We start from the raw sequence: 27,060 nt of genomic DNA on the forward strand, positions 1-27,060 counted from the left end.
ACCCTGATCAAAGGCCCTGGATCCTCCTGGGCAGGACTGGCTTGTCCCTGGTCTGCCTGCCCCTTCAGGGGGGTGATTTTCTTCACGTCTGCCCCACATGCCCTGCTCACACAGTCTGGCCTCCACCCTTGGTACCCTGGGCTGGGGCTGGAAGAGAGCTGCAGTAGGGTTTGGGAAGTATGAGGTAATGGTTGTGCCAAACATAATGAGAGAACCCACCGTGATCCATGAATGTCGGCAGGGCGGGGTGGCAGGTGTCTGCATGGCTGGAGTCCGTGTCCACGAATGGGGACTCTGTGACTGTCTTTGCTGTCCTCTGGCCTAGGGTCTCCTGCCTCTGTCATCTCTGCGGGCTGGCCATGCGCTTGCTGTGCTTGGGTGTTTATGAAGAGTGCTCGGGCTCTGAGCACCAGGCTCACTTCTTTTGAGAGCTGCAGGCCACACCTTCAGTGGAAAGTCCACTGAGGCTTTGCAGTGGCCAACTGAGCGGCTGGGGTTTTAAAAGATTTTATTTGTATTTATTTGTCTGCCTGTTTTGGAACCAGGGTCTTACTTTGTATCCTTAGCTGGCCTGGAACTTGCTGCATAGACCATGCTAGTCTCAATTCCCTGCGACTTAGCTGTCTCTGCCCCCTGAGTGCTGGAGTTAAAGGCCTGTGCCATCATGCTCAGTTTATTTTATTTTCAATAACGTGCATGTCTGTGTGTGGTTATGTGTCCATGGTTGCAGTACCCACACATACCAGAAGAGGGTGTTGGGTCCTGGAGCTGGAGTTCCAGGTACTTGTGAGCCACCCACACAGTGTGAGTTTGGGGTCTGAACTGCAGCTTTCTGCAGTACGTGCTCTTCACTGCTGAGCTAGCCCTCCTTGTTCCTGTCTGGGTGCTTTTGCAGGTGCTTGTGCTTCACTGAGTAACTCCAGGGCCCGATGCTCACTGGACAGGCGTGGTAGAGAACGGCCCAGCACAGCAAGGACCCCCGCCTGTTCCACCTAACCTGGCTCCAGTCTGTCTTTTGTTGAGTGTTCCAGTGTTTGCTCCCATCTGGATGTTTACCTTTCGTTGCTGTTTTGATTTTTTTAGACAAGGTTTTATTTAGCCTGAGCTGGCCTGGAACTCACTATGTAGATCAGGCTTGCCTTGAACTCGTAGAGGTCCTTCTGCCGTTGCCTCTGTCTCCTGAGTACTGGAATCATAGAATCTCACCACCAATCCCAGCATGAAGGTTTATCTTACCTGATCCCCCAGGAGTAGGGGCCAGGCTGGGCCAGGCCAAGCCATGGCCTACCTTCACTGATCTAGCCATCACTTTTGAAGGTAATAAACACCTGTGAGGCTGGACAAAATGGCTCCAAATGATCAGGTGTCACTGCTGTGGCTGAGGGTTTGCAACTGTGTCATCCATCCATCCATCCATCCATCCACCTACCTCAAAGCAGGGGTTCTCTGTATAACTCCGGCTATCCTGGAACTCACCAGGCTGGCCTCAAACTCAAGAGATTCACCTGCCTCTGCCTCCCGAGTGCTGGGATTAAAGGTGTGCACCACCACGCCCGGCTGTGCTTTCTTCTTTTAAAAAAAGCTTTGGTCATTTCTTTGAAATGGAAGTAATTCATACCCACAGCAGAGAAGCTAAACAACTCCAGGAGAATGAAAGCCTGCCTCGGTGCCATCTGTCCACTTGCTGGGCGGCGCGTCCCGGAGGTGGTGCTGTTGAAGAGCGCACACCTCTATGCTGCCCCCAAGCCCAAGTTGGTCTGGCCCCTTCCTCTGGCACAGCTGTCTCCTGCTGTGCCGTCCAGGGCCTTTGATGGTGTCCATGTGCTCAGGCACCTCCCTCCCAAGAGTGGCTGAGCCCTGTGAGTAACTTGGAGGTTTGGCCTGCATCCTTCTTGAAGTGATTCATTTAAGCTCAAAGCCTCAAGGGGAAACGCTTCGCATTCCCTCTTCCCAAAGCCATTGTCAGTGCCGGCTGGCTGAGGAAAAGCAAGCAAAGGGGGGCAGGTCCATGGAAAAGCTGAAAAATCTGAGATTGAGGTCACCTCTAAATAGTGTTCACATTTTTTCTTCATCTGTCATCATGTCCTGGAAAATCACTGTCCAAAAAGGAAACCTCCGCAGGCCTATTTCTGATATGAGTAGGGTGTCCTGTGGCCACCAGACCCTGCCGTGGCTGGCCAGGCCAGGGTCCATTGAGCCCTCTTCCTAAAGGCTCTGTGCTTGGCGTGGTCCCTTGGTCCCCGCTTCCCGCTGACCCTGGGGTGGCTCCAGGGGGACATTGTGCACACTGGCACCCACCTGCCTCATAGGGCTCTCTCCTGTGTGCATCCTGCGTCCTAGCTCTCAGGTGCTTGGGGTCAGGTGTGGTGGAGTTTGTGGATGTGGGATTTGGGAGACTACTGCCTTCTGCCTTGCTCAGCTCTTCTAGCTTTTTCCTGCCCACCTTTGCCTCCTTTCTGGTCAGTGTGCAAGACCCTCACTGCCAGCCACGACTCAGGCTCTGTTGTGTCCTAGCTTCCCTGGAGCCAAAGCCTCCTGTGTGGGCTTTGTTAAAGGGTCTTTCATCCCAGTGTTAGACCCTCAGAGCCCCACAGACAGGGAGGCCACCACCCTCTGTGTACACTTCCAAGCCAGCTGTGCCTCAATTTCTTCACCAGTCACATAGCAACCATGACCTGCCCTGACCCTATAGGCTTATTTTGAGGACTTGGGCCAACATGCGAGGTCCTCCTAGGGAAAGGCTCTTGGCGAGGTCCTTCACACCGGGCTCCTTGTCCCTTCGCTGGCTATCCTTGGGAACCTTCTGCCCAGCCTTCTCGCTGTGATTACCAGGAGCCCTCTGGCTTCCCAGCTCAGCCCAGGGAACACAGCCTTTTGTATCCTCCCCACAACACCGAGTTCTAGGACATCATCTTGGGTTTTAACACCGAATTAGCTGGGAGAGTAGCAGGACAGCCCCTTTTTTCTCCTTCAGGCCCCAGCGATGCTCCGCTTGCCTCACTGGCCTTGCCGGGCTTGAGTGTCCTTCCCAGCTGTCCTGTGTGCCTTTCTTTCTCCTTGCATCTCATCTCCAAACTTGAATTCTCTGTCCCAGAACCTGTCTATAAACACTAGGATGGGAATCTAGTGGAATGCTGTGAGAATGGCGCATGGGAGCCAGGCACTTGCAGAACAAGCCGAGTAAACAGGGTCAGGCATGGCTGGGGGACAGCGGTGTGGCCTCCGCTGACACTGGTGCCTGCCCCGCTGCAGCCCCTCCTTGCCCAGAGGCTCTGGCAGGGAGGCTCTTGGGAGAATTGTGGGGTTGATGGAGTTTCTTCACTCTTGAGTGCCCTGGCTTTGCCTGCTGCCACTGTTGGCAGCATGATGCTTCCTACAGGCTAGCGATAGACCTTGTGAGGGATCAGGAAGACCATGGAGCATTAGACCCTTATCTTAGTGTTCCCGGGTTGCAGCAGGGCTGTCCTGAGTAGGCTCTTTGTTCTTCTGGTCCCTGGGCTCCCTGGGGCTTGTGGCAGATCATTTTCCTGAGTAAAGCAGGGATCAGAAGGGTCCAAAACAATGAAAGATGCCAGTTTTATCTTTCTGATTAAATTCAGCAGCCCCTGGGCAGTGCGGGCTGGTGTCCCTGCTGCCCCCAGGCTGCTCCTAAGGACGGTCCAGAACTGGCAGCAAGAGAGCCTGCCCCAAGCTGCTCCCATCTTTGAGCCCGCGTCTACGTTTGCCTTCAGGTCCCAGATTGCCAACACCCAGCCCAGACAGGCTGTCCATGGACACTGTTGCTCATAGCTCAGGCTGTGCCTGCAGGCTGCCCTCCCCCTGGAGCCCTGGTGGGCTCCTACCCCTGCGGGAACACGGGCACGGTGTCCACAGGGCCCGCCTGGCGCCTGGCATGGGTTATAAAGACCTCTGGAGCAGGCTGCCTGCAGTGCCTGCAGTGACTGTGGCTCTGAAAGAGCTGCCCCCTGGGCCCATGGTTAGCCACCTGAGGGCCCCTGCCCAGGCCTCAGCCAGCCTTTCCTGGCCATGGAACCGGAGGTCAGATGGGCTCCCTGGGTAGAGCAAGATGACAGTTTAGTAGATTGTAGGGTATAGTGTCCATGGACAGTAGCTAACCAGGGCACTTCCCAGGAGGCATCTGGAACAGACATGTGTCCAAGTATACCCGGTGTGGACATACTGAGGGTGAATATTGGTCCTGGCTAGGGTCAGCCTCCTTGGGCCTGAAGACATCTTTGCAATGGTGGTGCTGCGGCTCAGCCCTGGTTTGTGAGAGGCTGCTGGAGAGCAAGAAGGGGGACCTTGTCTTCAGAGCCAGATAACCTGTCCACAGGTTGTGAGCATTTCAGGGCCTGGCTCATGGCATTACAGCAGTTTTGTCTTCAGGACAGGGCCCAACATGGGCTCTTCCAGCCCCTCTGGCACCTTGGTCAGGGCTGGCTCCATGGAATGGCCCCAGCATGGAGGTCGTATCCCACTCTCCTGGGCACCGTAAACAGACTGGGCCCGCCTTGTAATTTTCACTGCCATTGATGCCAATTAGGACTGACGCTGTCCCTTCCTCTGTCCCTGGGTGGGCAGAAGAAAGGCCAGCTTGCTCCCCAGGGAGGGAGAGGTGGAGTCGGCCTGGCTTGGGGCTGTGGCCGAGAGAGGGCAGTAGGGGCAGCTGGCTGGGGTTTTTGCCAACACTCTAATTTGGTGGCTTCCACTGTTCCTCCTTCTTGGAACCCCTGACGTGGCCTCCAACAGGGGTTGGAGCTCCCCAAGTTGGTTTCTTGATGTTGAGGTTCTTCCATTGAGGCAAGGAATATGTTAGGATACTTCCTGGCTGCTCTGAAGTCTCGTTCCTGTGGGCAGCACTGATGTCCACTGAGGGCTGAGCATCAGGGCTTCTGTTTTATCTTTTGTTGTTGTTTGTTTTTGTTTTTGAGACAAGGCTTCTCTGTGTAGCCTTGGCTGTTCTGGACTCACTCTGTAGACCAGGCTGGCCTCCAACTCACAGAGATCTACATGCCTCTGCCTCTCTGAGTGCTGGGATTACAGGCGTGTGCTACTGCGCCCACCTCCTTAGGGCCCTGCTCTCGACCTGTGCTGTACAAAGGCTGTGGAATGGTTTCTGGGTGAAGAGTCCTTATGGCTGTTCCAGCTGTGGAGACACCCGCCGGGTCCCTGTGTTTCCCTGTGTTCACAGCCTGTTGACCGAGACCCTGTGGTGTGCCACCCTGACCTGGAGGACCTGCTGCAGCCCTGGCCAGCAGAGGTGCCTGACGAGTTCTTTGAGGTGACCGTGGATGATGTGAGGAGACGCCTGGCCCAGCTCAAGAGTGAGCGGTGGGTGCCCTGGCCCTCTAGTCATCTCCCATGGCTTCCTTCTGTCCCTGGTCCCTTCCTACACTCTTGGGGCCTTGGAGAGCAAGGGAAAGGCAGTTGTGTTTGGGTTCAGGGTGAGGAGCTTGTCTATTGAGACAGACCTGGCCCTCTTCACCACAGAAAACGCCTGGAAGAAGCCCCCTTAGTGACCAAGGCCTTCAGGGAAGCCCAGATGAAAGAGAAACTGGAGCGCTACCCAAAGGTAAGCAGTGGCTTCCCCGAGTTCCTGTAGGGAGGACACGCCTCCCAGGTCCTTCACAGTGTAGGCAGTCCCAAGCTTGTGGAGCTCACAGCAGCACACAGAACAGGTACTCTGGGCTGGGCAGGTGTCAGGCCTGTGTACCTGAAGCTCGGACTGGCCCTTCAACATTTTATGATAAAAAGCCCCTTTTTCTTCTTGTAGTGCTGAAAAGTGAACTCAGCCTTGCACATGCTGAGCACGCGCTCTAACACGCCTGTCCCGTAGCCTAGGATGAAAAACCACCTGTGTGTGTTTTGTTGTAGCTAGTTGGTGGGCTCAGAACTTAGTGTTCTGCCTCCACCGCCTGAGCATTGGGATTCCCAGTATACACCACCACACCCAGCCAACAGCAGACCCGAAAGCACACACAGGGTGTATTCTGTTAATGTGTTCATTGTCCGTCCGTCCATCCACCCATCCATCCATCCATCCATCCATCCATCCATCCATCCATCCATCCATCCATCTGTTTGACAAGGGCTCACATAGTCCAGGCTGGCTTCAAGTTTAGTTTAGAGATAGAAGTGACCCTGAGCTCCTGTCACCAGGTGATGGGAGTGTGCCACCGTGCTAAGCCTGGTGAGCGTTTAGAGCACACGTGTCCACACATTTGGGCACGGGACTCCTTTCGTGGAGCATGGGGAAAACTGGTCCTGGGGTAGCTGACAATTCCGTTGTGAGAACTGAGCAGAGACCCCCTTCTCTGTGCTGGGCATAGCTCTGCCTTCCTTCTGACTGCCCTGCTTGTTCCTGAGCAGGTGGCACTGAGGGTCCTGTTTCCTGACCGTTACATCCTGCAGGGCTTCTTCCGTCCCAGTGAGACAGGTGAGTACCTGCAGTGGCCTGGGGAGGGCCACTGTGCCCCTGTTGGGTTGCAGCAGGACTGCAGTTCCTGCCTTTGGAGCTCCAGGGAGATGGGATAGTTGCAGGCTGCTACCCTCTCCATATGACACTCAAATGGCTCTGAGGCTGCAGCCTGTGGACCCAGGCACAGTTCAGGACTTGGGCTGGTTCTCCTAACAGAGGCTCATCCTGTCCCCACAGCTCATGGTCCCAGTGTTTTAAGCAGGTAAGAAGCCTCTGAGAAGAGGGCATCAGAGTCATCAGAGCTGGAGTGGACCCTGGTGGCAGTGAAGACAGTGAGGCCCGAGTAGTTCTAGGGCTGAGGGGCTTCATACCCTGGCAGGGCTCAGGAGGCGCTGGGGATGCTGTGGGCCTGGCTTGGCATGGCTGTCAGTGGGCAGGCCTCTCATGCATCAGGATGGGGGTCCTAGAAGCAGTCTGCACTGTGGTTCCAGCCTGGCTCAGCAACGAGGATGGGGGAGCGCACTGCTGAGTTCCCACGTCTGCCACCATGGTGGCCACAAGTCTGCACGGCCAGGGATGGCCTGGCCAGTGTCCCGAAGCCCCAGCAGGACCGTGAGCAGTGAGTGTTGGAAAGGTCATGTCTGCTGATGTGCCCCTTTCTCCACAGTTGGGGACCTTCGAGACTTCGTTAGGAGCCACCTGGGGAACCCCGAGCTCTCCTTTCACCTGTGTAAGTGCCTGTTGATTGGCCTTGGCCTCCATCGGGCACTGGCCCTCTTTCCCCCTTTTTAGTCTTCAAGGTGTGACCTTCTCTCTGAGCTGGGATCTGACATGTTTTTGCTCTAGAAGCCAAGTAGTCTAGCTACCCAGCCCTGCGGTCCCTCGGAGGGGGTGTCAGTGCTCAGCTCCCCACTTGGACTCTTTCCCAGCCCCACCCTGTGGCTCAGGCTACAAGGGAGGCTGGATCCTGGAGCATAGCTGTCAAGGTGGTGAGGACCCCTGTGAGCAGCAGAGGTGGGTGGGCAACCTAAGAGGCAGCTCACAAGTGCCTGCCGAGCCCTGTCTGCCCTGAGGTGGGGGGGTGACCAGGATCCTAAAAGACCATCCCCTCTCTCCGCAGTCATCGCTCCTCCCAAAATGGTCCTGGATGACCACGCGCTGACTCTCTTTCAGGTACCAGTTGCTTCGAGGGGTGCTGTTGGGGCTGGCTGTGCTGGGAGGGCAGGACGGCCTGCTGCGGTTGGGCTGGGAAGGAGCACACTGGCAGGCACTGCGGTGGGTGACAAAGCCTTTCAGAGCCGGTGAATTCAGAGGGAGCAGTGCGCCTCTCAAGTTCTTTTGACAGGGCTTTCCAGCCTCCTCCGCTTCCTGCCTGGCCCCAGGGTGGGGATGGGCCTGCCCAACTAGCTGGCCTGCTGTCCTCAGCTGGGGCCGCCTGGAGGGCCTGGCCTCTGGGCTGCTGGATGACACCAGCTTCGTAGCATCTAGGCGAGGAAGGGGCCTGGCAGCCTTGTCTAGGAGTGGTAGAGCCCCAAGAGGCCTGGCATCCTTGGCTGCTGTTGGCCCTTATTTCTGCCACTTTCTCCTGAGCTAACCACCCCCTCCCCAGGCCTTGCTGGTGCCTGGTAGGAATGCCATGGTTGGCCCCAGGATTTTCCATGGGGCCTCTGGAGGCTCTGGGAGCTCCAAGGCAGAGAGGCTCCTTGACCCTGCGCCCTGTAAAGCCGGAGAAATGAATGCCTTGTTTTTAGCCCCCTGGGAGAGCAGCTGGGGCCTCCCTAGCCCCTCTGGCCTAATGGTTTCCTTTTCAAAGTCTTTAGATATTTTAATTAACAACAGAGGTGCCTGAAGGCCTCTACAAAGGTCTGGGTTGGGGGGTGACAGGCTCCACTGGCGGCCTGGAGTTGCCACCGTTGGGGTAAGTTGGGCCAGGGAGCAGGCTGGAAGCTCACCAGAGGACTGTTGAGGGAAACAGCAGAGCCACATGCCCTGGGGAGTAACAGCAGGGAGGTCCCCAGAGCGGGCTGTGACCCTGCGGTTCCCTCCCTGGCTATGAGCCTCCAGGCGCCAGCCCTCTCTTTTCATCTCTGCCCCTCCCTACCTCCCTGGCCAGCTTGTTGATAAACATTGGATCTGGAAGATGCTTTGGGATTGAGGGCCGTGCCCAGTCCCTCCCCAATTCTGGATTCACATGCCCTCTCCCCAAGCCCAGGGTGCCTCTCATCCACCTTTGCCTGATTCCTGGTGACACTCTGCCCCTGCTACCAGCAGCCATCTCCTTTCATCCGTCAGCTCTGTCTGGAGCCACAGGGCCTCCCAAGGGGTGGCATCCCTGCCTGCTGCTGAGGGAAAGAAACCCGCTCCCCTCCGGTAGGTGAGCGGGCAACAGCCCTGGAAGCTACAGCTTTCCTGTCTGACAGGGCTGGGCTCTGCTGCCCAAGAGTGGTCTGCAGTAGACTTACGGGCTGCCTGTAGGAATGCCGCCAGCACAGGAGAGCAAGGGCTTCCTAAGGGCAGTGGGGGCAGCAAGGACTAAAACCACAGAAAAGTGGGAGCAGACTCCTACTTGCACTATAAACTTTCTGGGCCTGAGCCCTCTCCTTGCTTTGCCCCAACCCACCTCCTTGCTCAGTAGTGTTGAGAGATCAGTAGTGTTTTGTTGGTGCCACAGGGAGGGAAGTCGAGCAAAGCGGAGGGGAGGCCTGGGGGGGTGGGGGCGGAAGCCTGGAGACTGTGCACCCATCCCCACCTGTGCTGTTGTGCTTTCTGAAGCTTGGAGAGAGAGGTCTTGCCTTTCTTGCCCTCTCCTGTATCCTGGGAACTGCTGGTCATTTGCTACTGCCATCCCTCCTCCCCCTGAGCTCGAAGTCATCCTGGAGGCCTGAGGGCAGAGAGTAGGTTAGAGCCTGGAGTCCTGGCCAGTGCTCAGCTCCAGTGTGGGGCAGGGAGCAAGCAGAGGCTGGAATCTCTGTTGTTTGGGATGGTCTCTGTCCACTTGTCTCTTGTTCTGTTTGGGACCCCAAGCAAGCGGGCATGAAGGGCAACAGAAAGGATTCGTTTGAGAGGAGCTGGGGGATCCCCTTCCCCATATTCTTCTGATTTCCTGCCCCAAGCTGGAGGGTGTCTTATCTTCAAGTTCAGAGAGAGGAAGGAGTGAGAACCATGCCCAGGGTACTCCAGGTAGATCCAGCCTGTAAGGGAACCAGTGAGTCCTCCAGCTGGGCTTCCCTGTCTTCCACCACCGGAGTGTAGTCCACTCTCCCTTGGAAGGAGACCCTAGCAACAGACTGTCCCACTGCTCCCTGCCTTGAACAAGCCTGATTCTGACAGAAGCTGGTGTTTGCTTGGAGCAGGCAGGCAGCTCCAGAACACAAGGCAGCCTCAGCCTTGTATAGGAGAAAGGGTGGCAGCCTTACTCTGGGATATGTTCCTGTGGTCCTGCAGAGGGCAGACGCTCATTCTGTCCAAGACACCCAGCAGCAGGGTCAGTCTACAGATGCAGAGCGAAGAATAATGGGATTCAGGAGGCATTTTTGAGTCTGTGTTAAGACCCAGCCTTCTCTGAAAACTGATTAGCCTTGATATCAGCAAGTCCTCTCCCTGCACCCTTCCCCAATCTGGAGCTGGGTATAGGCATGTGGGGACAGAGCTCACCGCTGGCCTTCCCTCTCATGCTCTGGGTTCTACTGGCCCTCTCTGGGCTTCCCAGGCTCTGGGTGAGGGTCCAGCCTTGGAGCTGCCACACGCCAACTCCTCCTCAGTCACTTCCCAAAGGAGGCCTCTTGACTGGTGGTGGTAGAAAACAGACAAGATTTTGTGTGTGTGCCAGCCCAGCTCCCAGAACCTGCCTGTGAACCCCACTAAGTTGCTGTCAATGAGAAGGTGGCCATGGCCACTGCGAGGCTATCTTGGTGGGAGGCAGGCCAGCCATTCTGGGATAAGGAGGGCTCTAGAGTGTCCTCTCCATGCCCCTGCGTGGCTCTGGCTTCCTTCTGGCACCTTCCCAGGGGCTAGGGCAGCCCCCCACCCACCCCACAGGCCTCTTCTCGTTCTGCTTTGATCGCAGACCTCACAATTGCGTTTCAAAGCCTTCACCGCCCTTGTTTGTCCCTCTGCTGCCGGCTGGAGCTGAGGTTCAGCGTTCCTAGGCCCGGCCTTTGAAGCTTGCTCTTATTAATCTTTTAACATCCCCCCAGCCCCACCCACCCCGCCCACCCCTCCAGCCTGTGGCACTCACAGGAGCCTGGAGCTGAGCGGAAAGAATGCCCTCAGCCTGCAGCTGCAGCCCCTTCCCAGTCCTGCCAGACTCAGGGCTGCCCTAAGCCTTTGGCCACGTCAGCCAGCCCCAGCCCCCACCTCCCTTGGGCACAGAGGCTGGAAAACAAAACAAAACAAAACAACAACAACAAAAAAAAAAACATTCTAATGTGTGATACTAGAGCCTCTCAGACCTCTCTGGCCCGGGCTGCACAATCACCCTTTTGAGGAGGCCTCAGTGCCTGTGTCCAATGGTGTCAGAGAGCTCTCACTCCATACCTGTGCCCAAGAAAGTAGGGCCAGTTGCTGCACAAACGAAAACAAACAAACAAAACAAACCATCCCCTCTGCCCACTCTGATAGTATCAGTCAGGACCCCCGCTTCTCATTTGTGTGGATGGTGTCGCCCTCAGGTCCCTCTGCCCAGCTGTAGCACCAGTGAATTTGGTACTGGTGTGCTTTTGGATAGGTGTGGTTTAGGAGCCTTTGATCCCGGCATTCCTTTGGGTTTTCAGAACACTACCTTTGTTTGGGTGGGACAGGAGGAGCTTGGGCTGGTCCTGGCTCTAGCTTCCTTCTTAGTCCAGAGGTGACAGCCTGCCTGGGCTGGTGTGTCTCAGAAGCCTCTCAGCACAGGGCTTCTCTCACACAGCTTGATTCTGGGAGCTAGCCTGCTGCCTCTTGCCTGGGCCTGTTCTAGGGCACTCCTGTCTCCCAGTGGCTCTGGGTAAATTCCTTACCGCAGAGACACACCTACCCGCAGCAGCCCCTCACTCTTTTTTTTTTTTTTTTTTTTTTAACATAAACAGGGGGAAGGACGGTATGACAATGGGGCAGCCACACAGATCTCTTTCTCCCACTTATGTTCCTAGACAGTGTCAGGCTGGGAAACCCAGACCACCCTGTCCCCCACCCCAACTCAACCCTGTGTCTCCTCTGATCCCCTGGGCAAGATGTCCCCAAGTCATAAACTCAGGTGACATCAAAAATTTCCTGGTGCTGCAGCTGGGCAGTGGGATGTGAGGAACAACATAATTCTCACCAGTGAGAAGTGGGGCTCCTAACTAGTGCTTTGCCACCTGTGGTCTGCGATGGGTAGAGGGCCACAGGAAGGGGTGGAGTCTTCTTTGGGATACCTGAACCTGATAAGCACTGCCTGCCTGGCTGCCTGAGCCCTCCCTGCTCCCTGCTTTTCCTGTAGGCAAACCTCTTCCCTGCTGCCCTTGTGCACTTTGGAGCTGAAGAACCCACGGGTGAGTGAGGCCTCATTTCTGACCCCTGCCAACAGGGCCCACCCTGAATCCCAGTTTACCTGATGCCCAAAGCAAGATGCCTTAGAAGGCATTCACTCTGTGATGGTCCTCATGTGGGCCTGGGGGGTGCAGCCCAGTACCCACCTCCCTGGGTGCCCCACTGGCAGTGTGTGGGTGGAAGGGCGGGTTTCACCCGTGGCTGAGGGCAGGCTCTGGCCTCTGAAGGTCTCTACCTGGAGCCTGCACTGCTAGAACACACCGTCTCCCCATCTGTGGCTGATGTGCTGGTGGCCAGGTAAGTTCCTGAGGGGTTGGAAGCCCTCCAAGGCTGTGCCCACCACCTAACCTTGGCTCCTCACCCCTAGGTGTATGTCCCGGGCTGCCAGGTCCCCACCCCCGCTGCCAGCCCCTGACCCTGAGTCCCTGGAGTCTGAGCCAGTCACTGACGAGGAGGCACCGAGGCCCCCAGAGCCCATCCAAGGGACAGCCCAGCCTGTCAGGAGAAGCCTGGGCAAGGTGCCCAAGTGGCTGAAGCTGCCAGGTGCTGCTGCCGTGGACTAGCCGGGGTGGGGCAGGGTGGCTGCCAGGTGCCTGCTGCCGTGGACTAGCTGGGGTGGGGCAGGGTGGCTGGGCAGGAACCCAGGGGCGCGTGGTCATCCTGGTGTTTGCATCATAGCTGGCAAGAGGTGAGAGCTACCAGGCTGGAGTTGCCCACCGCAGCCACCGGACCCCACCCACCCCGAGCAGGAATAAAGACTCGCGCTTCTCTCAAGGCCCCGGTTCTCTTCTCTGCACAAAAGGCCCTAGGCTTCCCTCTAGCTCTCAGCCACTGCCACCCAAAGGGAGTTTGGCTGGACCACAGGGTGTTCCTGAAGGACCTGGAAGGGCCAGGAGCCTGGGCAGCCAGCTTCCTCTTCATTTCTAGCTGACCTGTTGAGCCCCTTTACAGATTGGACAGAAATGAAGGAGGAAGCCTCCTTGGCAAATTACCTACAACCTGGGGCCACAGCAAGCTTCTAGCATACAGCCAGAGAGGAGGAACCAGGCACCTAACCACAAAGCTACCTTTGGCTGTGCGTGGCCTGGGGTGTTCTGCTAGCCCTCTTAGCATGCCTTCATGGGACTGCACAGCCAGTTCTGCCACGTTAGCTGCTTGAAGCCCTGTGTCCCACCAGCCAGCACTTCCTGAAGCTCTCCCACCTCCCACTCATTCTCCAGTGCTTGGGAGCCACAGATCCACAGCATTTGGGGGGTAGGACTTCTAGCCCCTCGGGGCAGCTCAGTCCAGCCTGGCCTTTGCAGCCAGAGCTTGCCCTCAAAGTCTGTTCTAGGCTGTGAGAGTAGCAGCTGTCCCTTCACATTATCTATGCCTTCCCCACCTGACCTCCCACCCTACCTCTACCACTGTGCTGACACTCACGATCCTTGCCTCTGGGCCTTGACGTGGGGTAACTGCATCTCCTGACTCCTGCATGTTCCACGCTGTTTGCACACTGCACTCTGTCAGAGAGGAACTTCTCAAGCTCCAGTAAGGGCCCTGAGACCTACAGGGGTACCCCATGTGTTTCTGGAGAATTGTCCTGCTCATCAGAGGGCTCCAGCCTGGACTGGGCTTCCAGGAAGGCCTCACAATTCCCTGTCTGAGGGCGCAGCCTGCAGCTGGGCAGGGCAGGGTTACAGGAGCGCCTTTCTCCAGGCCTTTTCCCCGTGTGCCCTGGCTCTGCCTCCGCCGGTGGTCGCCACCATGCAGACATTCTTGCGCCCACTGCCTACTCGTGGCAGGAGGAACATTTCCCAAGTGAACCAGCCACACGTGTGAGGGCTCCAGCTCTGCCGCAGCATGCGCACACATGCTGTTTGTTATCCTGTCCCCCCTGAGCTGTGCACTCGCCCCACTGAGATGGATGCAAGGGAGCAGGGTGCTTTGAAGCAACTAGACTTGGGGTGATTAATGGCAGCAAGGCCAAGCCTCAGAGAGATGGTGTTGATTTATTGATGTTGCTTTGTAAGAACAAATTTACAGCTCAGGGAGGCACCCTGGGGGTGGGGGTCAGCAGCTTTGATGCAGGGTGGCAAAAAGCAGCACTGCCAGCAGCTGCTTTTTCTCCGGTGCAAGGCTGGAGGCGGGCGGCCTTGGCTGGAGGCAGGCTGGTTCACCTTTCCGGCACCTGTCTCACAAGGACCCCCAGAGGCAAGGGCTAGCAAGGGTGCTGCTGCTGGGATCTTCCCAGCCTCTGGAAGCTGGAGAGCTGAGGAACTGGGTGTTGATGCCGGTGCGCATTCACTGTAGACTTTGCAGGCCACAGGAGGGGAGCTCTAAAAGTCCAGGAGCTGTGGAGGAGAAATGTGCTCTGAGTGACGACACCAGCGCCATTAGGGAGAGCTGCAGGCTGCCCACCTGCACCCCACATACCAGCTGAGGAAGCACCTTCTCCAGCTGGTCCACATCCACAACACCAAGGCCCTCTGCCTGGGCCTGCGAGACCCCACGAGCAGCAGCTTCTGTGAAACACTGTGACGTGAGCTGGGGGAAGCGGGGCTCTCCCACACCTACTATCAGCCCTCGGAGGGGGCCTGGACGGCTCATACTAAGTTTTTCAGACCAGGACTTAGGGTTGGCGGTAGCTGAGGAAAACCTCTTAGTTTATCTACTGAAAAAAGAAAAGGAATGCTTCTGGTGATGTGGGGCCTTCAGCTCACCTACTACAAAGATCCTCAGGAACTCCGCCATGAGCTGCAGTGCGTCCCCACTGACTGGAGGGAAAGGGTGGGTTACAGGACGGCCTCCCTTCCCTTCCCTTCCCATGCCATGCCCCACTCTTTCCTACCCCACTGGTGGCCCAAAACCTTTTGTCTTGCAATCCCTGAAGTGCAGATGGAGTAGTCTGCTCACCAGCTCCTGGAGGGAGAAGGAGTCAGTGCCGTTCCCCACAAGCCGGCCCCCCGAAACCCCCGTACCAGTTTTGTACGGAGAACGACTGAGCCGTCCAGCCTCAAACAGTGCCATCCTGGGACCTCTTCCCCTGTTGAGGGGATGTAGCCAGCTGTGCTTTGAGGGGAGAGGTAATAGGGGTTCTCAAGGCAGGCTTGAGGCTGGGTGTGGTGGCACCTTTAATCCCAGCACTCAAGAGGCAGAGGCAGGAGGATCTCCATGGACTGGAGGCAAACCTAGTCTAAAAGCCAGTCCTGGACAGCCAGGGCCCTATTAAACATAAACCCAGTCTCAAAGAACCAAAAGAGGAGGAGGAGGAGGAGGAGAAAAGGCTTGAGATACTTTCCTGTAAGAACAAAGGAACACAGAGAGATAGGAGAAGGTCCGGGAATATCCTGAGCTGAGGGGCAGTGCTGCGCCTTGACTGCCAGGAGAGACTACTCTGTCAGGTCCAGGGGGTGGACGCACATGCTCATAAAGTGGGCGGAGGCAGCCTTGAGGAATGCTGACCCTGTTGGCAGTCTTTGCTTGTATCTACCGCCCCGTCCTCAGTCAGCATGGTGAAGCTGGGCTGTGGCTGGGTGGGTGGACATACACCCAAGAACCCTTGAGCTTTCTTTGGCAAGAAGCTGGAAGCCATTTCTAGTTGTGAATGGAGACAGCACTAATTTTGGGAAGATACTTGCAGACTAGGTCTGGAGAGGCCTAGCTTTAATGATGGGTTGTGGTGTCATCGGACTGGCCAGGCTTCAGGAATGGCTTGAGACCCTGAAAGGTTGGTGGTGGTGTGGGAGATGGGGCTGGGAGTGAGAATCCAGAGGCCTAGGAATTCGGTGAGGACACGAGGAGCCCCGAGTATCTGTGCGGTTTGTGAAGCCGTGAGACCACTCAAGTTTGCCAGAGCAGAACAGAAAATGGCTGGGAAAAGGCAAAAGGTCGGCAGCAGCAGGCACCCGCGACCCTAGAAGTGACGCGGGTGGAAGTGGACGCTGTGAGTTTGAGGCACAGGTGAACTTGTCAGTTGGGCCAGGAGGGTCCATGAAAAAGTACGAGAGCAGCGCCACCTGCTGGTCTCTTGCTCTGCACGCTACCACAGAGGTACCGCAAAGACTCGGTCGGTTCCAGCTGCCCCAGCACCCGCAGCCGACCCGACCGCTGGCCTTCGCGAAGGACGTGTCGGGAGAGTCCGCTAAAGCACAGGACTGCGCTTCGGCCGCGCGGGCCGCCTCATGAGTGGGCGGATGTGACTGGAGGGCAGGAGAGAAAACCCGCGGCACGCAAGCCGTTCCACGTCCAGAAAGGCCAAGCCAGGGATACAGGTCCCTCTCTCCGGGGACAGCCCGCTCACCACCGTCCAATGAGCGCCCACACCTCGATTCTGGCAAAGCCCCCCAGACTCTATCCAAGTGCTGGGCGGAGGGTGGGGCCCGAACTCCGCACTGGGCGAGCACTGGCCTGAGAAGAGCGAACCTCAGCCGCAGCACACCACGGAACGGAACGCCTCGGCTTCGGTTTCCCCCTCCTCGCACACCTGCCTGTCACTGAGAAATGACCCTGGCCCACACGGGAGGGGCTCGCGTCAGGGCGCCTCCTGGGAAGACCCCTCGTGTCCGCGCTGGCTCTGCCGGCCGCACCGTCCACCGGCGGGCTGCAGAGCGGCTCGATCCCGCCGCAGAGCGCGCGGGTCGCTCTGCCCGCGCCCGCCCCGGACCCTCAGCAAAGACACAGCAGCACAACGATGGGGCTGATTTCGAGCACTCACAAGCGTCACGCGGGGGAACCGCAACGCCAGAGCGAGCCCGCCAAAACTCTGGAGGAGCTCACCTTCCGGAAGCCGCTGGTTTCCTCCATGGCCACAGTCTCTGCGCGCGCTCTCCGGAACCCTCCCACATCCCAACCAATGAGCGAGAAGCGCGTCCCTGAAGTCCCGCCTCCAGCCCCAGCAGCCAATTATCCAAGCATACCCCGGCTTCCCTGCGTTCTTAACCAATAAATCGGAGGGCGCTGCTCTGGTTCCCGGGGCTTGAGTCCCAGAGCAAGCCCGCCTTTCGCTTTCATTGGTTTACAGATAGCGCCTCTTCCGCAATGCCTCTTGGGAGTTGTAGTTTCTATCCTTCCCGGAGCGCCACATTCTTCCTGGATACTGAGGCGCGCGGGACCGCGTACTGAACACAGCACCAGAGACCCGAAGCCACGTCGCGAGGGCGGGCTGGGGGCCGCAGGGCCGGACCAGGGTACGTGCAACGCTCCCATCTGCTCTCCTTGGCCAGTGCTCTGCGCTCCATCTCTCCCTATGACCGAACCCCTTCCTCAAGCGGTTCCGACCTCCTTTCTATTCCACATTTCTAGGCCCTGCCTTATAGGGCCAGCTCAACTCACCCTGGTGGACAGCCCTTATGGAAGAGGGCGCCCAGCCATCGGCCTAGCAAGCTTATGTGCAGCCTGTCTCTAGGGGGATGCCTGCGAGACCCTGTCAGCATTCGGGGACATGGAGGAGTTCCGGCGTTCTTACAGCCGCCTGTGCAAGGAGAGTGGGGCGGAGCCCCAGGAGGCTGTTCTGCAACTGCTGCACCAGCTTCCGCGGGGCCAGCTGGACCTGGCTACCCAGAGCCTGACGGTGGATACCTGCAGGGCCCTTGGGAAGCTGCTGCTTAACGAGACGCTGTTGAAGGAGCTTGTCCTCAGCGACTGCATGCTGAGTGAGGAAGGTGAGGCCCATGGTCTCGCAACAGCACTTGAAACTTCGGGGGGGGGGGTGCGGGGGGGCGAGCCCTTTGCCTCCGGGCTGGCCTCCGGGCTGGTGCTCTGGTTTGGTTTGGCCTGGGCAACTGTAATGTAAGCAGGAAAGTCTTTGTGTGGTCCCCCTTTTCCGTCCTCTCTTTCTGCACCTTAGCATTCTTTCCCAAAGCCTGGCAGTACAGGTCAATGTCACTGTAATAGAAAAGCCTTAATGTTCCCCATGCTGGCTTGAGAGAGGTCAGGCCTGGCAAGCTCGGGTCTTTATAACATGACCTTACAACAACTCAAAGCAATGGTACTCCTAGAACAGATAACCCCACGACAGCCTTCCAACCACCTTCCCGCAGGGTCCACACTGCTGCTTCAAGGGCTGGGTGCCAACACCACTGTACAGCGCCTGGATCTAAAGGTGAGCACAGGCTTGTGCCCTGGGCAACGGCGAGCGAGAGAGATCCAGGAAGCCGGGGTCCTGACAGTTGCCAGTTCCCAAGAGTGTCTAAGAGTACCGAGTGCCCAAGCTCTTAGAGCTGCTCTCTGTGGTCCCATGGGTTTGGGGAGTGTTTAAAAGGCAGAGTGTCGGTTCAGGCGTGTGCCACATACCCTTATCTCAACAGCATTCACAAAAACTCCAAGGGACTGAGCATTAGGATACTGCTAAGGTCAGGAAAATTAGGATCTGGCAGCCACGAGCTGCCCAGAGCTACCTCCTAGCCTTTCCCACTGCCTGAGACTGCGGGCCACAGATGTGGTATTTGGAGCCAGGGTAACAAGAATGACTGGCCAGGATGTCCCTTTTCTAGGGCAACAACCTTCGAGCCACAGGAGCCGAGGCTCTGGGAAAGCTCCTGCGACAGAACAAGTGCATTCAGAGGTAGGCTGCGCCCAGGCCTCCCGCCCCTCACAGCTTCCTGTCTGCGTGGCCTGGGCCTGTAGCCAGCTCACTTCCTACCACGCATATGTCCTGCACCTACCCATGGGGAATAGGCTGTTAACCCTTGCCTTCCACATGCCCGGGACTCCACGGAGAAGCGTTGTGCTGAGCCGAGGCCCTGTGTCCGCCCTCCCCGCAGCCTCACCCTCGAGTGGAACAGCCTCGGTGTGTGGGAGGAGGCCTTTGCCTCCTTCTGTGGGGGGCTGGCAGCCAACGCCAGCCTGCGGCAACTGGACCTCCGAAACAACCAGATCAGTCACAAGGGAGCAGAGGAGCTGGCCCTGGCCCTGAAGGGCAACAGTGCCCTCCAGCATCTGGGTAAGATCCCCTGAACCCTGCTGTACCCTGTGAGACCTGGGTACACCATGCTGTATTGAGTGTACCTTGGTCCGCTCCTGAGCATATTAGCCCGTCAAAGGCAGTAAAGCACCAAAGAAAGTGTCCTAGGCTGAGCCAGCATTTCACACCCAACTGAGTGACAACGTGCTTCTTTCCAGACCTGCGCTGGAATAACATTGGCCTCCTGGGAGGTCGAGCCCTGGTGAACTGTCTCCCCAGCAACAGAACCCTGTGGAGGCTGGACCTGGCTGGGAACAACATCCCAGGCGACATCCTGAGAGCTGTGGGTATGGGCGCTCAGGGCTGCTAGCTTCTTACAGGTTAGAGCAAAGCATGAAGACCTTTAACAGAAGCCCGTCCTCCACAGAAGGATGTGGATCGGGGCTTAAGACGTAGATGCAAGTAGCTGGCCTAGGTCATGGGGGAAGCAGCTGAAGACAGGCATCTCCCATATCTTCACTTATATCTTAGCCCTGTGTAGTTAGGGGGTACTGAGTTCACAGGTGAGAACCGATGGTCCTGTGGCTTGAAGCCTTTACTCTGACAGCCATCAGGTATCCAGAAGCTCCGCTGGGGAGACTTCTTGGTATTTTCCCCCAGCTACCATGAGTGTGTGCCTGTGTGTGTATAGAGTGGGCGTGGGTGGGGTTGCCAGGCCTGTGCTCATTTATGCCAGAGCTCACTCTCACCTCTGCCTGTGAATCCTAAGTCCTTATAAATGATTTCATGCCTCAGGCTCAGTAGTTTGTCACATGGCATCACCCACCAAGCCTGAGCTTTCAGGACTGGAGCCCTGGGACCCAGCCTTTGCCACAAGTCCTTACACTTGTGGACTTCACAGCAGGCTCACGGATTGCTTTCAACTGCTGGAGATGTCGGTCTTTCAGGAGCTAGCCCAACCTCCTAAAGCTGTAGCCCCCTGACCTTTGTGGGGAGCCAGATGCTAGAGGAAGTGCTCACCCTGTGTGCAGAAGACTCTTCGTCCCAAGACCCTGCATAGCCTCGTCCTGTCCTGCACCGAAGTGCTTCCCCCGTGTGCACTGGGTGGGGAACGATTTGTTGTGGAGATGTTGCCCCCCTAGTGTAGGCTCCTGGGTGACCGACTTCCAGACCGAGGCAGCACAGGGCTGGGCTAGCCACTGCCCCTAATTTTAGCCAATGGAGAACATGGCACTTTGTGACAGAGCAAGCCATGGACCACAACCAGGACCGGCTCACTGCCTTTCGGGAGAGCCAAGCCCGCACCAGCATCCTTAGCAAGGAGGTTCAGCACCTCCAGGAGGAGAAGTCCAAGCAGGTGAGCACAGCGCCCTTGCTTCCCAGGGCTGGCTGCCTTCTCCCTTGCTCTTGGACTATAGCCATCCTCCTTTCCCCCAGGCCTCTGAGCCAAGGCTAGCCAGGACCAAGGTGGCCACCTTGGCCCCACCTCCTGAGTGCCGAGTTCAGCTCAGGGCTGAGCACAAACAGGAGTCCTAGCCTACAGGCCCCCTCTGTCAGTCCTTCCTCCCATTGAATGAGACAGCGGGGTCAAGACAACTGAATCCTTTGAGGCCTGGCTGTGTTGATGGGACTCTGCGCTTCTGCCCTGACCAGGGCAGGCTCTTCTTCTAATGGTATTCTGATTGACTCTGTCCCCAGTTTCTGGATCTGATGGAGACAATTGATAAGCAACGAGACGAGATGGCCAGAAGCAGCCGGTGAGTGAGCCCTTGGGCCGCAGGAAGTGGGGCCACAGCTTAGCTGGGTGCCTGGGTCTCAGTGCCTGGCTGGCTTGCTATGAGCTAACGTGAGCTCTGTCTGTTACAAGGCCAGAGATCAAGGTCATTGCTTCTAAGCAGTTGGGCTGGCGCTTAGTGGCGGATGTGGAGCGCTGAGCTCTGTGCCTGATGCCCAGGGGGTGTGTGGGTGCAAGCTGCCGCCAAGGCTGTGCTCTGGGGCTGCCATGTCCCAGAACCACTCCTCTCCACAGGGCGGCAGCAGCACGAGTCGGGCAGCTTCAGGAAGCCCTGGACGAGAGACAGTCCATCATCAATGCCCTCAAAGCCAAGTAAGGCAGGGGAGAGGTTTGACTAGAAGCTTGGTGGGAGTGAGAACAGAAGACCTTTGCCAAGCAGGTGACATTCTTGACAGAGCTGGACTGGGATGGTCTTCCTCTTTGTAGGCTGCAGATGACAGAAGCTGCCCTGGCTCTGTCAGAGCAGAAGGCCCAGGACCTGGGCGAGCTGCTGGCCGCGGCGGAACAGGAGCGTCACAGCCTGTCCCAGAGACAGGAGAAAGAGCGCAAGCTGGAGCAGCAGGTGGGTGCTGGGCTGGCGGACGAGGTGACGGGCGTGCGTGCAGCAGCCCAGCATCTGCCCCTTCTCACTCAGGAAGCTGCAGATCGGGAGTCAAAGCTCCTCAGGGACCTGTCCACCGCCAGTGAGAAGAATCTGCTGCTTAGAAGCCAGGTAGGAGGGGTGCGGGCTTGGGAGGGTGCAGTCAAAGGAGGAGAGAGCCAGCTACAGTCAGCCACAGAGCCCAGATAGTGTGGCAGGGCCAGGTGAAGCTTCCTCTAGTGCCGCCTGCTCCCAGGTGGATGAGCTGCAGCGGAAAGTGAAGTCTCAGCAGGAGCAGCTTTTTCTGACCAGGCAGGAGCTGACCAACACATCAGCTGAGTTGAAGATCCGTGCGATTCAGGCTGAAGGTAGGCGTGGGCAGGCTTGGCTCTGAGGGGAAAGGAGCTCCAGGGACAAGGCACCCCAGGGAAGACTCAGCACGCGCTTCTTCCTTGGGCCTTCAGAACGCTTGGATGTGGAGAAGAGGCGAGCCAAACAGAACATGGAAGACTTGGAAAAGCTCCGTGCCAAGGAGGTGCTGCCTCCCCCTTGGTTCTCCTGTCCCCACCTGGGGCCTACACACCAGCCCTGAGTGATGCAGTATTCCCAGGGCATGCCCCTGGTCTGTGAGCCCTGACGAGATGATGCCAGAGTTGCAGGCAACACTACCGTACCCACAGTGCGGGCAGCTGTGGACTCCCGTGCTGTATGTTCCCCTGATCAGAGCCTCTGGCCTTGGTGGCCACCAGGACCCTCGGGCAGGCCTTTGCCAAGTTATACCTGCTCTCCAGGGTAGGGATTCCGTGGGGTGAGGGCTAGCTGGTGTTGACTAGCCCCGACCCCCTCATTTGGACAGGTAGATCACATGACCCGTCACCTGGAGGACAGTGAGAGGGCCATGCAGGAGAGGGTTCAGAGACTAGAGGCCTTGCGGCTGTCCCTGGAGGAGGTGAGAGCACATGGACCCTGAGCACCCCGGACCGCCCCCTAGTCTCAGCCTCAATAGGTCTCATCAGTGTCCCCAAAAGGTCAGAGACTAAGGATGGCCTTCAGGCCTCTTTGGTAGTGACAGCCCTGCTCAGTGATCGAGGGGTCACTGCGTGGTTCTGAGGAGACTTGCAGAGAAGTCTCCCCAGCCTGGCTACGCAGTGACCCGGAAGGAGCCCTGGGTGGGAGGTGGAGGGGTCCAGAGGGTGCGCTAGCAGTAGCCATCTGCCACCGCAGGAGCTCAGCCGCACGAAGGCAGCCATGCTCAGTGAGCGAGGCCAAGCTGAGGAGGAACTCATTAAAGCCAAAAACCAGGCCCGCCTGGAGGAGGTGAGCTCTGGGCCACGGGTACACAGGGGCAAGCCAGGGCTGCCAGCCTCAAGGCCAGAGCTTAGACAGAGATCCAGGAGCCGACAAGGCCATGGTGCTTTCCAGACGGCACTGCGTGGGTAAGAGGAAGGCTGCAGGAGGAGAGCTCAGTGGGAGATGCTTCTGGATGCAGGCTTAGCGCCTGCTAACGCACAGGGGCGGAGGCCAGTCCACCTGCAGACCGCTCAGACTGGGCGCCCTTCACGTGCAGCAGCCCTTCCCTGCCCACAGCAACAGCGCCTTGCTCATCTGGAGGAGAAGATTCGGCTGTTGGCGCAGGCCAGGGATGAGGCTCAGGGGACGTGCGTGCAGCAGAAGCAGATGGTAGCCGAGTCCCAGGCACGGGCCAGCCAGCTGAACCTGCAAGTAGAGGGGCAGCAGCGGCGCCTGGAGGAGCTACACCAGGTAGCAGCATGGTTCCGGGGAGCACAGACTCGGGGTTCGAGCCCAGGCTGTGCTCTCACCCTCCCCACCCCACCCCAGGAGCTGAGCAACAAGGACCAAGAGAAAGTGGCCGAGGTGGCCAGGGTGAGAGCGGAGCTGCAGGAACAGATAGGCCGCATGCAGGCTGACCTGGTGGCCCAGGAGGTGCTGAGGGAGAAGGTGGCAGCTCTGGAGCGGCAACTGAAGGGTCAGCACCTATCACCTGGGGCAGCTGCGCGTGGCCCCGCGGCCCTTCCCCCCCCCACACCGCACTCCCGAGACAGGCTTTCTCTGTGTAGCCTGGCTAGCCTATAGCGCGCCTGCCTCAGCCTCCCGAGGGCTGGGATTTCAGGCGCACCACACCCCCTCACTGCCCCTCACCTACCCCTCCTTAGCGAGCCTCTCCCCTGCAGTGCTCGGGAGCGAACACCGGCAGGCGCTGCTGGACAGAGAGAGCGAAAACGCATCTCTCCGGGAGAAGCTGCGGCTCAAAGAAGCGGAGATCTCCCGCATCCGCGATGAAGAGGCCCAGAGGGCCAGCTTCCTGCAAAGTGCTGTCCTGGCTTACGTGCAGGGGTCCCCCCTGAGAGCCTTGAGTCCCCCTCAATGAAGGGAGGCCCGGAACGCCTAGCGAGGGCAGAAACACGGCATCCCGTCCTCAGAGCAGGCCGCGGTTCCAAGAGCAGCATCCGCAGTGGCAGCAGCGCGCACCGGCACACCTGCTCCTCCACGGTGGCCCCCCGCAGCTCACGGTAGTGCCGGCCCGGCGGAAGCGCGCAGGAGAACACGCTCTGGCGACCCAGTCCCGGAACCACAAACCAGGGCGGGCAGGGTGGAAATACAGGATTTTGTACTTGGTGATACGTTCTCGTCCAGTTCCTTTCTCCTGCACCCGCGGCCCCGACCGCGTGAGCGACTGCTGGGTCACACCGGTTGCTACCCAGCAACTAGGAGGGCCACCCCTGTGTGGACACGAGGGTTTCTTGGCTGCGGGAAGCATCCATCTCGGTGGCGTCCTCGTTCCCGGGTGTGGACCCTCAGCCTGAGCCTTCGGGGTCCGAGGACTGGCTGGGGCTCCGCCCCCGCCGCAGCTCGCCCCTTGCCCCGCCCCGCCTGCGCACACTCGGCTGTCTTCGCACCCGGCGCTCGGCGGCGCTCGGCTGTCTCCGGTCCCTCGCTCGGCTTTCGGGTCCGCGGCCGCTGCGGCGCTGGGCATTTCTCCGCAGCTCGGCTCGCGGCCGCGCCCGCCGCCGCCCGGCCCCGCGCCCATGCAGGCCATCAAGTGCGTGGTGGTCGGCGACGGGTGAGTGCGTTGTCCCGAGCCGCAGGGGCGGAGGGGCTAGTAGGCGGTTACGGGGTGCGGCTCGGCGGGGCGGGGCAAGCAGACGCGCGGGGAGATGGCGAGGCTGCTCCGCCGCGCCCCCGTAGCCCGGCCGCGTGCGTCCAGGGCCTGATGGGGTGGGGTCAAGCTCCAGCTGCCCACCTTCCAGCCCTGGCACACCTGATGCTGCCGGGCCTCCAGCCGGTGCTCGCGGTGGGTGGGGCCGGGCCTCACCTGCGCTGGTTCCCCGGGTGGCTCCACCCTCGCGCCAGCCGCCCGGTGCAGGGCGCTCTGACGCCCCTGTGCGTTGCGGCGCGCCCTCTCCAGCGTTGTAAGCCCTCGCAGCCGCGCCCACCACGGCGCTCCCTCCGAGGCCAGCCTGCTCCGCCTGTTTTCGGTCAGCCCCAGGCGGTTGCAGATCCGAGGGGCTCCGACCTACCCACCCCACCCCAGTCACCCAAACTAACCTCTAGCTCTGTGGGAGCGGGATGCCCTTGTGGGGAGTGGCGGAGGCTCGGCCCCGGAGCCACGTGGGCTGAACCTCTTTTCCACAGTGCCGTGGGGAAGACGTGCCTGCTGATCAGCTACACGACCAACGCCTTCCCGGGAGAGTATATCCCCACAGTGTGAGTGCGTGGGGGTGGGAGGGAGCTGAAGCTGGCCACTAGAGGCCAGCCACACGTGTATGGGACCTCCCCTAGGCTCCAGGTCATGCTCAAGTGACCCTGGCTCATGGTGAGGCTGAGACCCTGGCCAGAGTTTGGGTTCTGTGTAGGCTCCAGCAGGCTGGCCTCCCTGCCCTGCCCAGCCCAGCCTTTCCACTTTGCAGTTTCGACAACTACTCAGCCAACGTGATGGTGGATGGGAAGCCAGTCAACCTGGGGCTGTGGGACACTGCTGGCCAGGAAGACTACGACAGGCTGCGGCCGCTCTCCTATCCCCAAACTGTACGTGGCAAGGGGCCCAGCTCCAGGAGTCGGGTGGCTCCCTCGTGGGGAGGAGGCGCAGACTACTTGGACACCCCTTGGACAGTTGTGTCTGTTCCTTCCCCTGAAGGATGTCTTTCTGATCTGCTTCTCCCTGGTGAGCCCGGCCTCCTTTGAGAACGTCCGTGCCAAGGTAGGGTGGGCCTAGGGGTCCTAGCAGAGGACACAGGCCCGCTGGCTGAGGGAAGCACCAAGGGTGTCAGGGAGGTCAGCTCACCGCTGGCCATGGGCCCTGGCTGAGGAGCTGTGGGCAGTCTCAAGCCTCCCTGGATGGGTATCTTTGGGCATTGCCAAACCCAACATACTCCTAGTGACTCTGTAAGGCAGGAAGAGCCAAGTGTGTCAGGGAAAAAGCCTCAGGAGCTGGGGCCTGCTTTGGGCAGATTGGGCAGATCCTGAGGCCCGTGAGGTCAGGACCCCTGTTCCCACAGTGGTACCCAGAGGTGCGGCACCACTGCCCACACACGCCCATCCTGCTGGTGGGCACCAAGCTGGACCTCCGCGACGACAAGGACACCATTGAACGGCTGCGGGACAAGAAGCTAGCACCCATTACCTACCCACAAGGCCTGGCCATGGCCCGAGAGATCGGTGAGGAAGCGCAGGGCAGAGGTTGGGGGTGTGCTTTGAGGAGGTTGTCCTGCCTCTGCTGTTCCCCGACCCCCCGCCGCCCCCTTTCCCACTATCTGCCCTCCCTGCAATGCTCCTAGGTTCTGTCAAGTACCTGGAGTGCTCAGCCCTGACCCAGAGAGGTCTGAAGACTGTGTTTGATGAGGCCATCCGGGCTGTACTCTGCCCTCCTCCAGTGAAAAAGCCAGGCAAGAAGTGCACTGTCTTCTAGAGCCCCGTCGGCCAGCCTGGATGAGGAGCCCTGGCTCGTGTGCCCTCGTGTTGAGCTGTCTGGTGTCCCTGAGTCTTCGGTGGGAAGTGTGAGGGTGGGGAAGGGAAGCCTGGGACAAGGCTGGGGTGCTGGGGTCCTGTCTCCTATGCCTCCCTTTTCTGGGATCTAACTCCAGCCTTCCCTGGTCCCTACGGGAGGCCAGGAGGGAGCAGGGTCTCCCTCAGGGCTGCAGGGGCGGGTCCAGGCAGCCCCAGGATGGGCTTCCCTGGAGGGGAGGGTGGGGGGGTTGTTCATCTCGTCCCAGGAAAGGGCGGCTCCTTCTTATTTTATACAATAAACGTTCTCCACCTCCTTTGTCTCACTGCCTGCCCTGCCTTCCACCCTGGTACTTGCCCCAGCCACTGCCCTGGAGGGCAGAGGAGTCCGGCATCCCTAGCAGACCTTGGAGTACAGGGTTCCGGGCTTAACACAGCCTAGGTGAGGGAGAGCACAGCACTTGGATCAGGGATAGGCTTGCTTAGCAGCACACAGGGCAGCCTGTGTGTGCAAGCCTGGGACCTGGTGGGGGCTGGGGGCCGTGCTTCGGCAGCCCTCACTGAGCTGACAGGACAGTCTGTAAAGAGGGCTCCTGGGAGCCTATGATCCATCTCTGCCTGGCATGATTCGCTAACCAGTTACTGACGTGGACGTGGATGTGGCAGCCCCGACGGGCCAACGCTACAGTCTGGCGACTCACATTTTGTCCCAGAGGCTGTCAGGCCGTCCCCAGATCGGAGGATGCCCTGAGCAATGATTCTCCCCGGGGTGTATGCACGTGGTTCATGCTGACTCAGAGACCTGTTTGGTTTTTCCAGGAAGTTTGCCAGTGAGCTGTTAAACAGTTCTTATTAATAATTAAATCACATGAACTTACAATTAGTTGTGCTGAGAACAAAATCAACAGATTTGT

General features: G+C 58.7%; 4 protein-coding genes across 8 annotated transcripts in view; 3 read left to right on the forward strand and 1 right to left on the reverse strand.

Moving 5' to 3' along the window:
* The window catches only part of Aspscr1 (ASPSCR1 tether for SLC2A4, UBX domain containing), a 35,070-nt gene extending 22,370 nt beyond the window's left edge, over nt 1-12,700 (forward strand). For both annotated transcript variants that reach the window (XM_055592371.1, XM_055592372.1), the window contains exons 8-16: nt 5,192-5,331; nt 5,491-5,572; nt 6,370-6,436; nt 7,086-7,148; nt 7,539-7,591; nt 11,877-11,928; nt 12,154-12,223; nt 12,294-12,469; nt 12,605-12,700. In XM_055592371.1, coding sequence (XP_055448346.1) covers nt 5,192-5,331; nt 5,491-5,572; nt 6,370-6,436; nt 7,086-7,148; nt 7,539-7,591; nt 11,877-11,928; nt 12,154-12,223; nt 12,294-12,469; nt 12,605-12,618 — 717 coding nt within the window. In that variant the 3' untranslated portion in view covers nt 12,619-12,700. The remainder of the gene's footprint in view (nt 1-5,191; nt 5,332-5,490; nt 5,573-6,369; nt 6,437-7,085; nt 7,149-7,538; nt 7,592-11,876; nt 11,929-12,153; nt 12,224-12,293; nt 12,470-12,604) is intronic.
* A 1,198-nt stretch (nt 12,701-13,898) lies between these two features.
* On the reverse strand, nt 13,899-16,749 carry Cenpx (centromere protein X). Of its 2 annotated transcripts, none has more exons than XM_055592375.1 (5): nt 16,685-16,749; nt 14,776-14,827; nt 14,629-14,682; nt 14,342-14,430; nt 13,899-14,259 (listed from the first exon to the last, which is right to left on the reverse strand). In XM_055592375.1, exons 1-5 carry the CDS (start codon nt 16,709-16,711, stop codon nt 14,245-14,247), a joined length of 237 nt encoding a protein of 78 aa, XP_055448350.1. In that variant the 5' UTR covers nt 16,712-16,749; the 3' UTR covers nt 13,899-14,244. The 2 variants fall into 2 exon arrangements, with proteins under 2 accessions (XP_055448350.1, XP_055448349.1); XM_055592374.1 differs by having other exon boundaries at nt 14,629-14,678; nt 14,757-14,827.
* A 215-nt stretch (nt 16,750-16,964) lies between these two features.
* On the forward strand, nt 16,965-23,826 carry Lrrc45 (leucine rich repeat containing 45). 3 transcript variants are annotated; one of them, XM_055592369.1, is made up of 18 exons: nt 16,966-17,094; nt 17,302-17,568; nt 17,947-18,008; nt 18,400-18,470; nt 18,670-18,848; nt 19,028-19,156; nt 20,054-20,166; nt 20,508-20,566; nt 20,839-20,916; nt 21,031-21,166; nt 21,239-21,316; nt 21,441-21,552; nt 21,649-21,719; nt 22,041-22,133; nt 22,409-22,501; nt 22,772-22,945; nt 23,024-23,171; nt 23,377-23,826. In XM_055592369.1, exons 2-18 carry the CDS (start codon nt 17,349-17,351, stop codon nt 23,571-23,573), a joined length of 2,013 nt encoding a protein of 670 aa, XP_055448344.1. In that variant the 5' UTR covers nt 16,966-17,094; nt 17,302-17,348; the 3' UTR covers nt 23,574-23,826. The 3 variants fall into 3 exon arrangements, with proteins under 3 accessions (XP_055448345.1, XP_055448344.1, XP_055448343.1); XM_055592368.1 differs by having other exon boundaries at nt 17,313-17,568; XM_055592370.1 differs by lacking the exons at nt 23,024-23,171; nt 23,377-23,826 and having other exon boundaries at nt 16,965-17,094; nt 17,313-17,568; nt 22,752-22,940.
* Nucleotides 23,827-23,896: 70 nt separating this feature from the next.
* On the forward strand, nt 23,897-26,455 carry Rac3 (Rac family small GTPase 3). The gene is made up of 6 exons (XM_055592373.1): nt 23,897-24,266; nt 24,839-24,910; nt 25,114-25,231; nt 25,341-25,403; nt 25,702-25,861; nt 25,981-26,455. The coding sequence occupies exons 1-6, from the start codon at nt 24,232-24,234 to the stop codon at nt 26,109-26,111; spliced, it is 579 nt and encodes a 192-aa protein (XP_055448348.1). The 5' UTR covers nt 23,897-24,231; the 3' UTR covers nt 26,112-26,455.
* The last annotated feature ends 605 nt before the right edge of the window (nt 26,456-27,060 follow it).

The sequence above is a fragment of the Psammomys obesus genome, unplaced genomic scaffold (assembly GCF_907164565.1).
Source record: "Psammomys obesus unplaced genomic scaffold, mPsaObe1.curated_primary_1811, whole genome shotgun sequence".
NCBI lineage: Eukaryota > Metazoa > Chordata > Mammalia > Rodentia > Muridae > Psammomys > Psammomys obesus.

Coding starts and splice junctions, on each gene's coding strand:
- Cenpx (XM_055592374.1), bottom strand. CDS start 16,711: ATGGAGGAAACCAGCGGCTTCCGGAAG. Junction 14,828..16,684: donor AAACCAGCGGCTTCCGGAAG/GTGAGCTCCTCC, acceptor TTCTCCCTCCAG/GAGCTGGTGAGCAGACTACT. Junction 14,431..14,628: donor CCTGAGGATCTTTGTAGTAG/GTGAGCTGAAGG, acceptor AGTGTTTCACAG/AAGCTGCTGCTCGTGGGGTC.
- Lrrc45 (XM_055592369.1), top strand. CDS start 17,349: ATGGAGGAGTTCCGGCGTTCTTACAGCCGCCTGTGCAAGGAGAGTGGG. Junction 18,009..18,399: donor TACAGCGCCTGGATCTAAAG/GTGAGCACAGGC, acceptor TCCCTTTTCTAG/GGCAACAACCTTCGAGCCAC. Junction 21,720..22,040: donor AAAAGCTCCGTGCCAAGGAG/GTGCTGCCTCCC, acceptor TCATTTGGACAG/GTAGATCACATGACCCGTCA.
- Rac3 (XM_055592373.1), top strand. CDS start 24,232: ATGCAGGCCATCAAGTGCGTGGTGGTCGGCGACGG. Junction 24,267..24,838: donor TGCGTGGTGGTCGGCGACGG/GTGAGTGCGTTG, acceptor TCTTTTCCACAG/TGCCGTGGGGAAGACGTGCC. Junction 25,232..25,340: donor CGCTCTCCTATCCCCAAACT/GTACGTGGCAAG, acceptor CTTCCCCTGAAG/GATGTCTTTCTGATCTGCTT.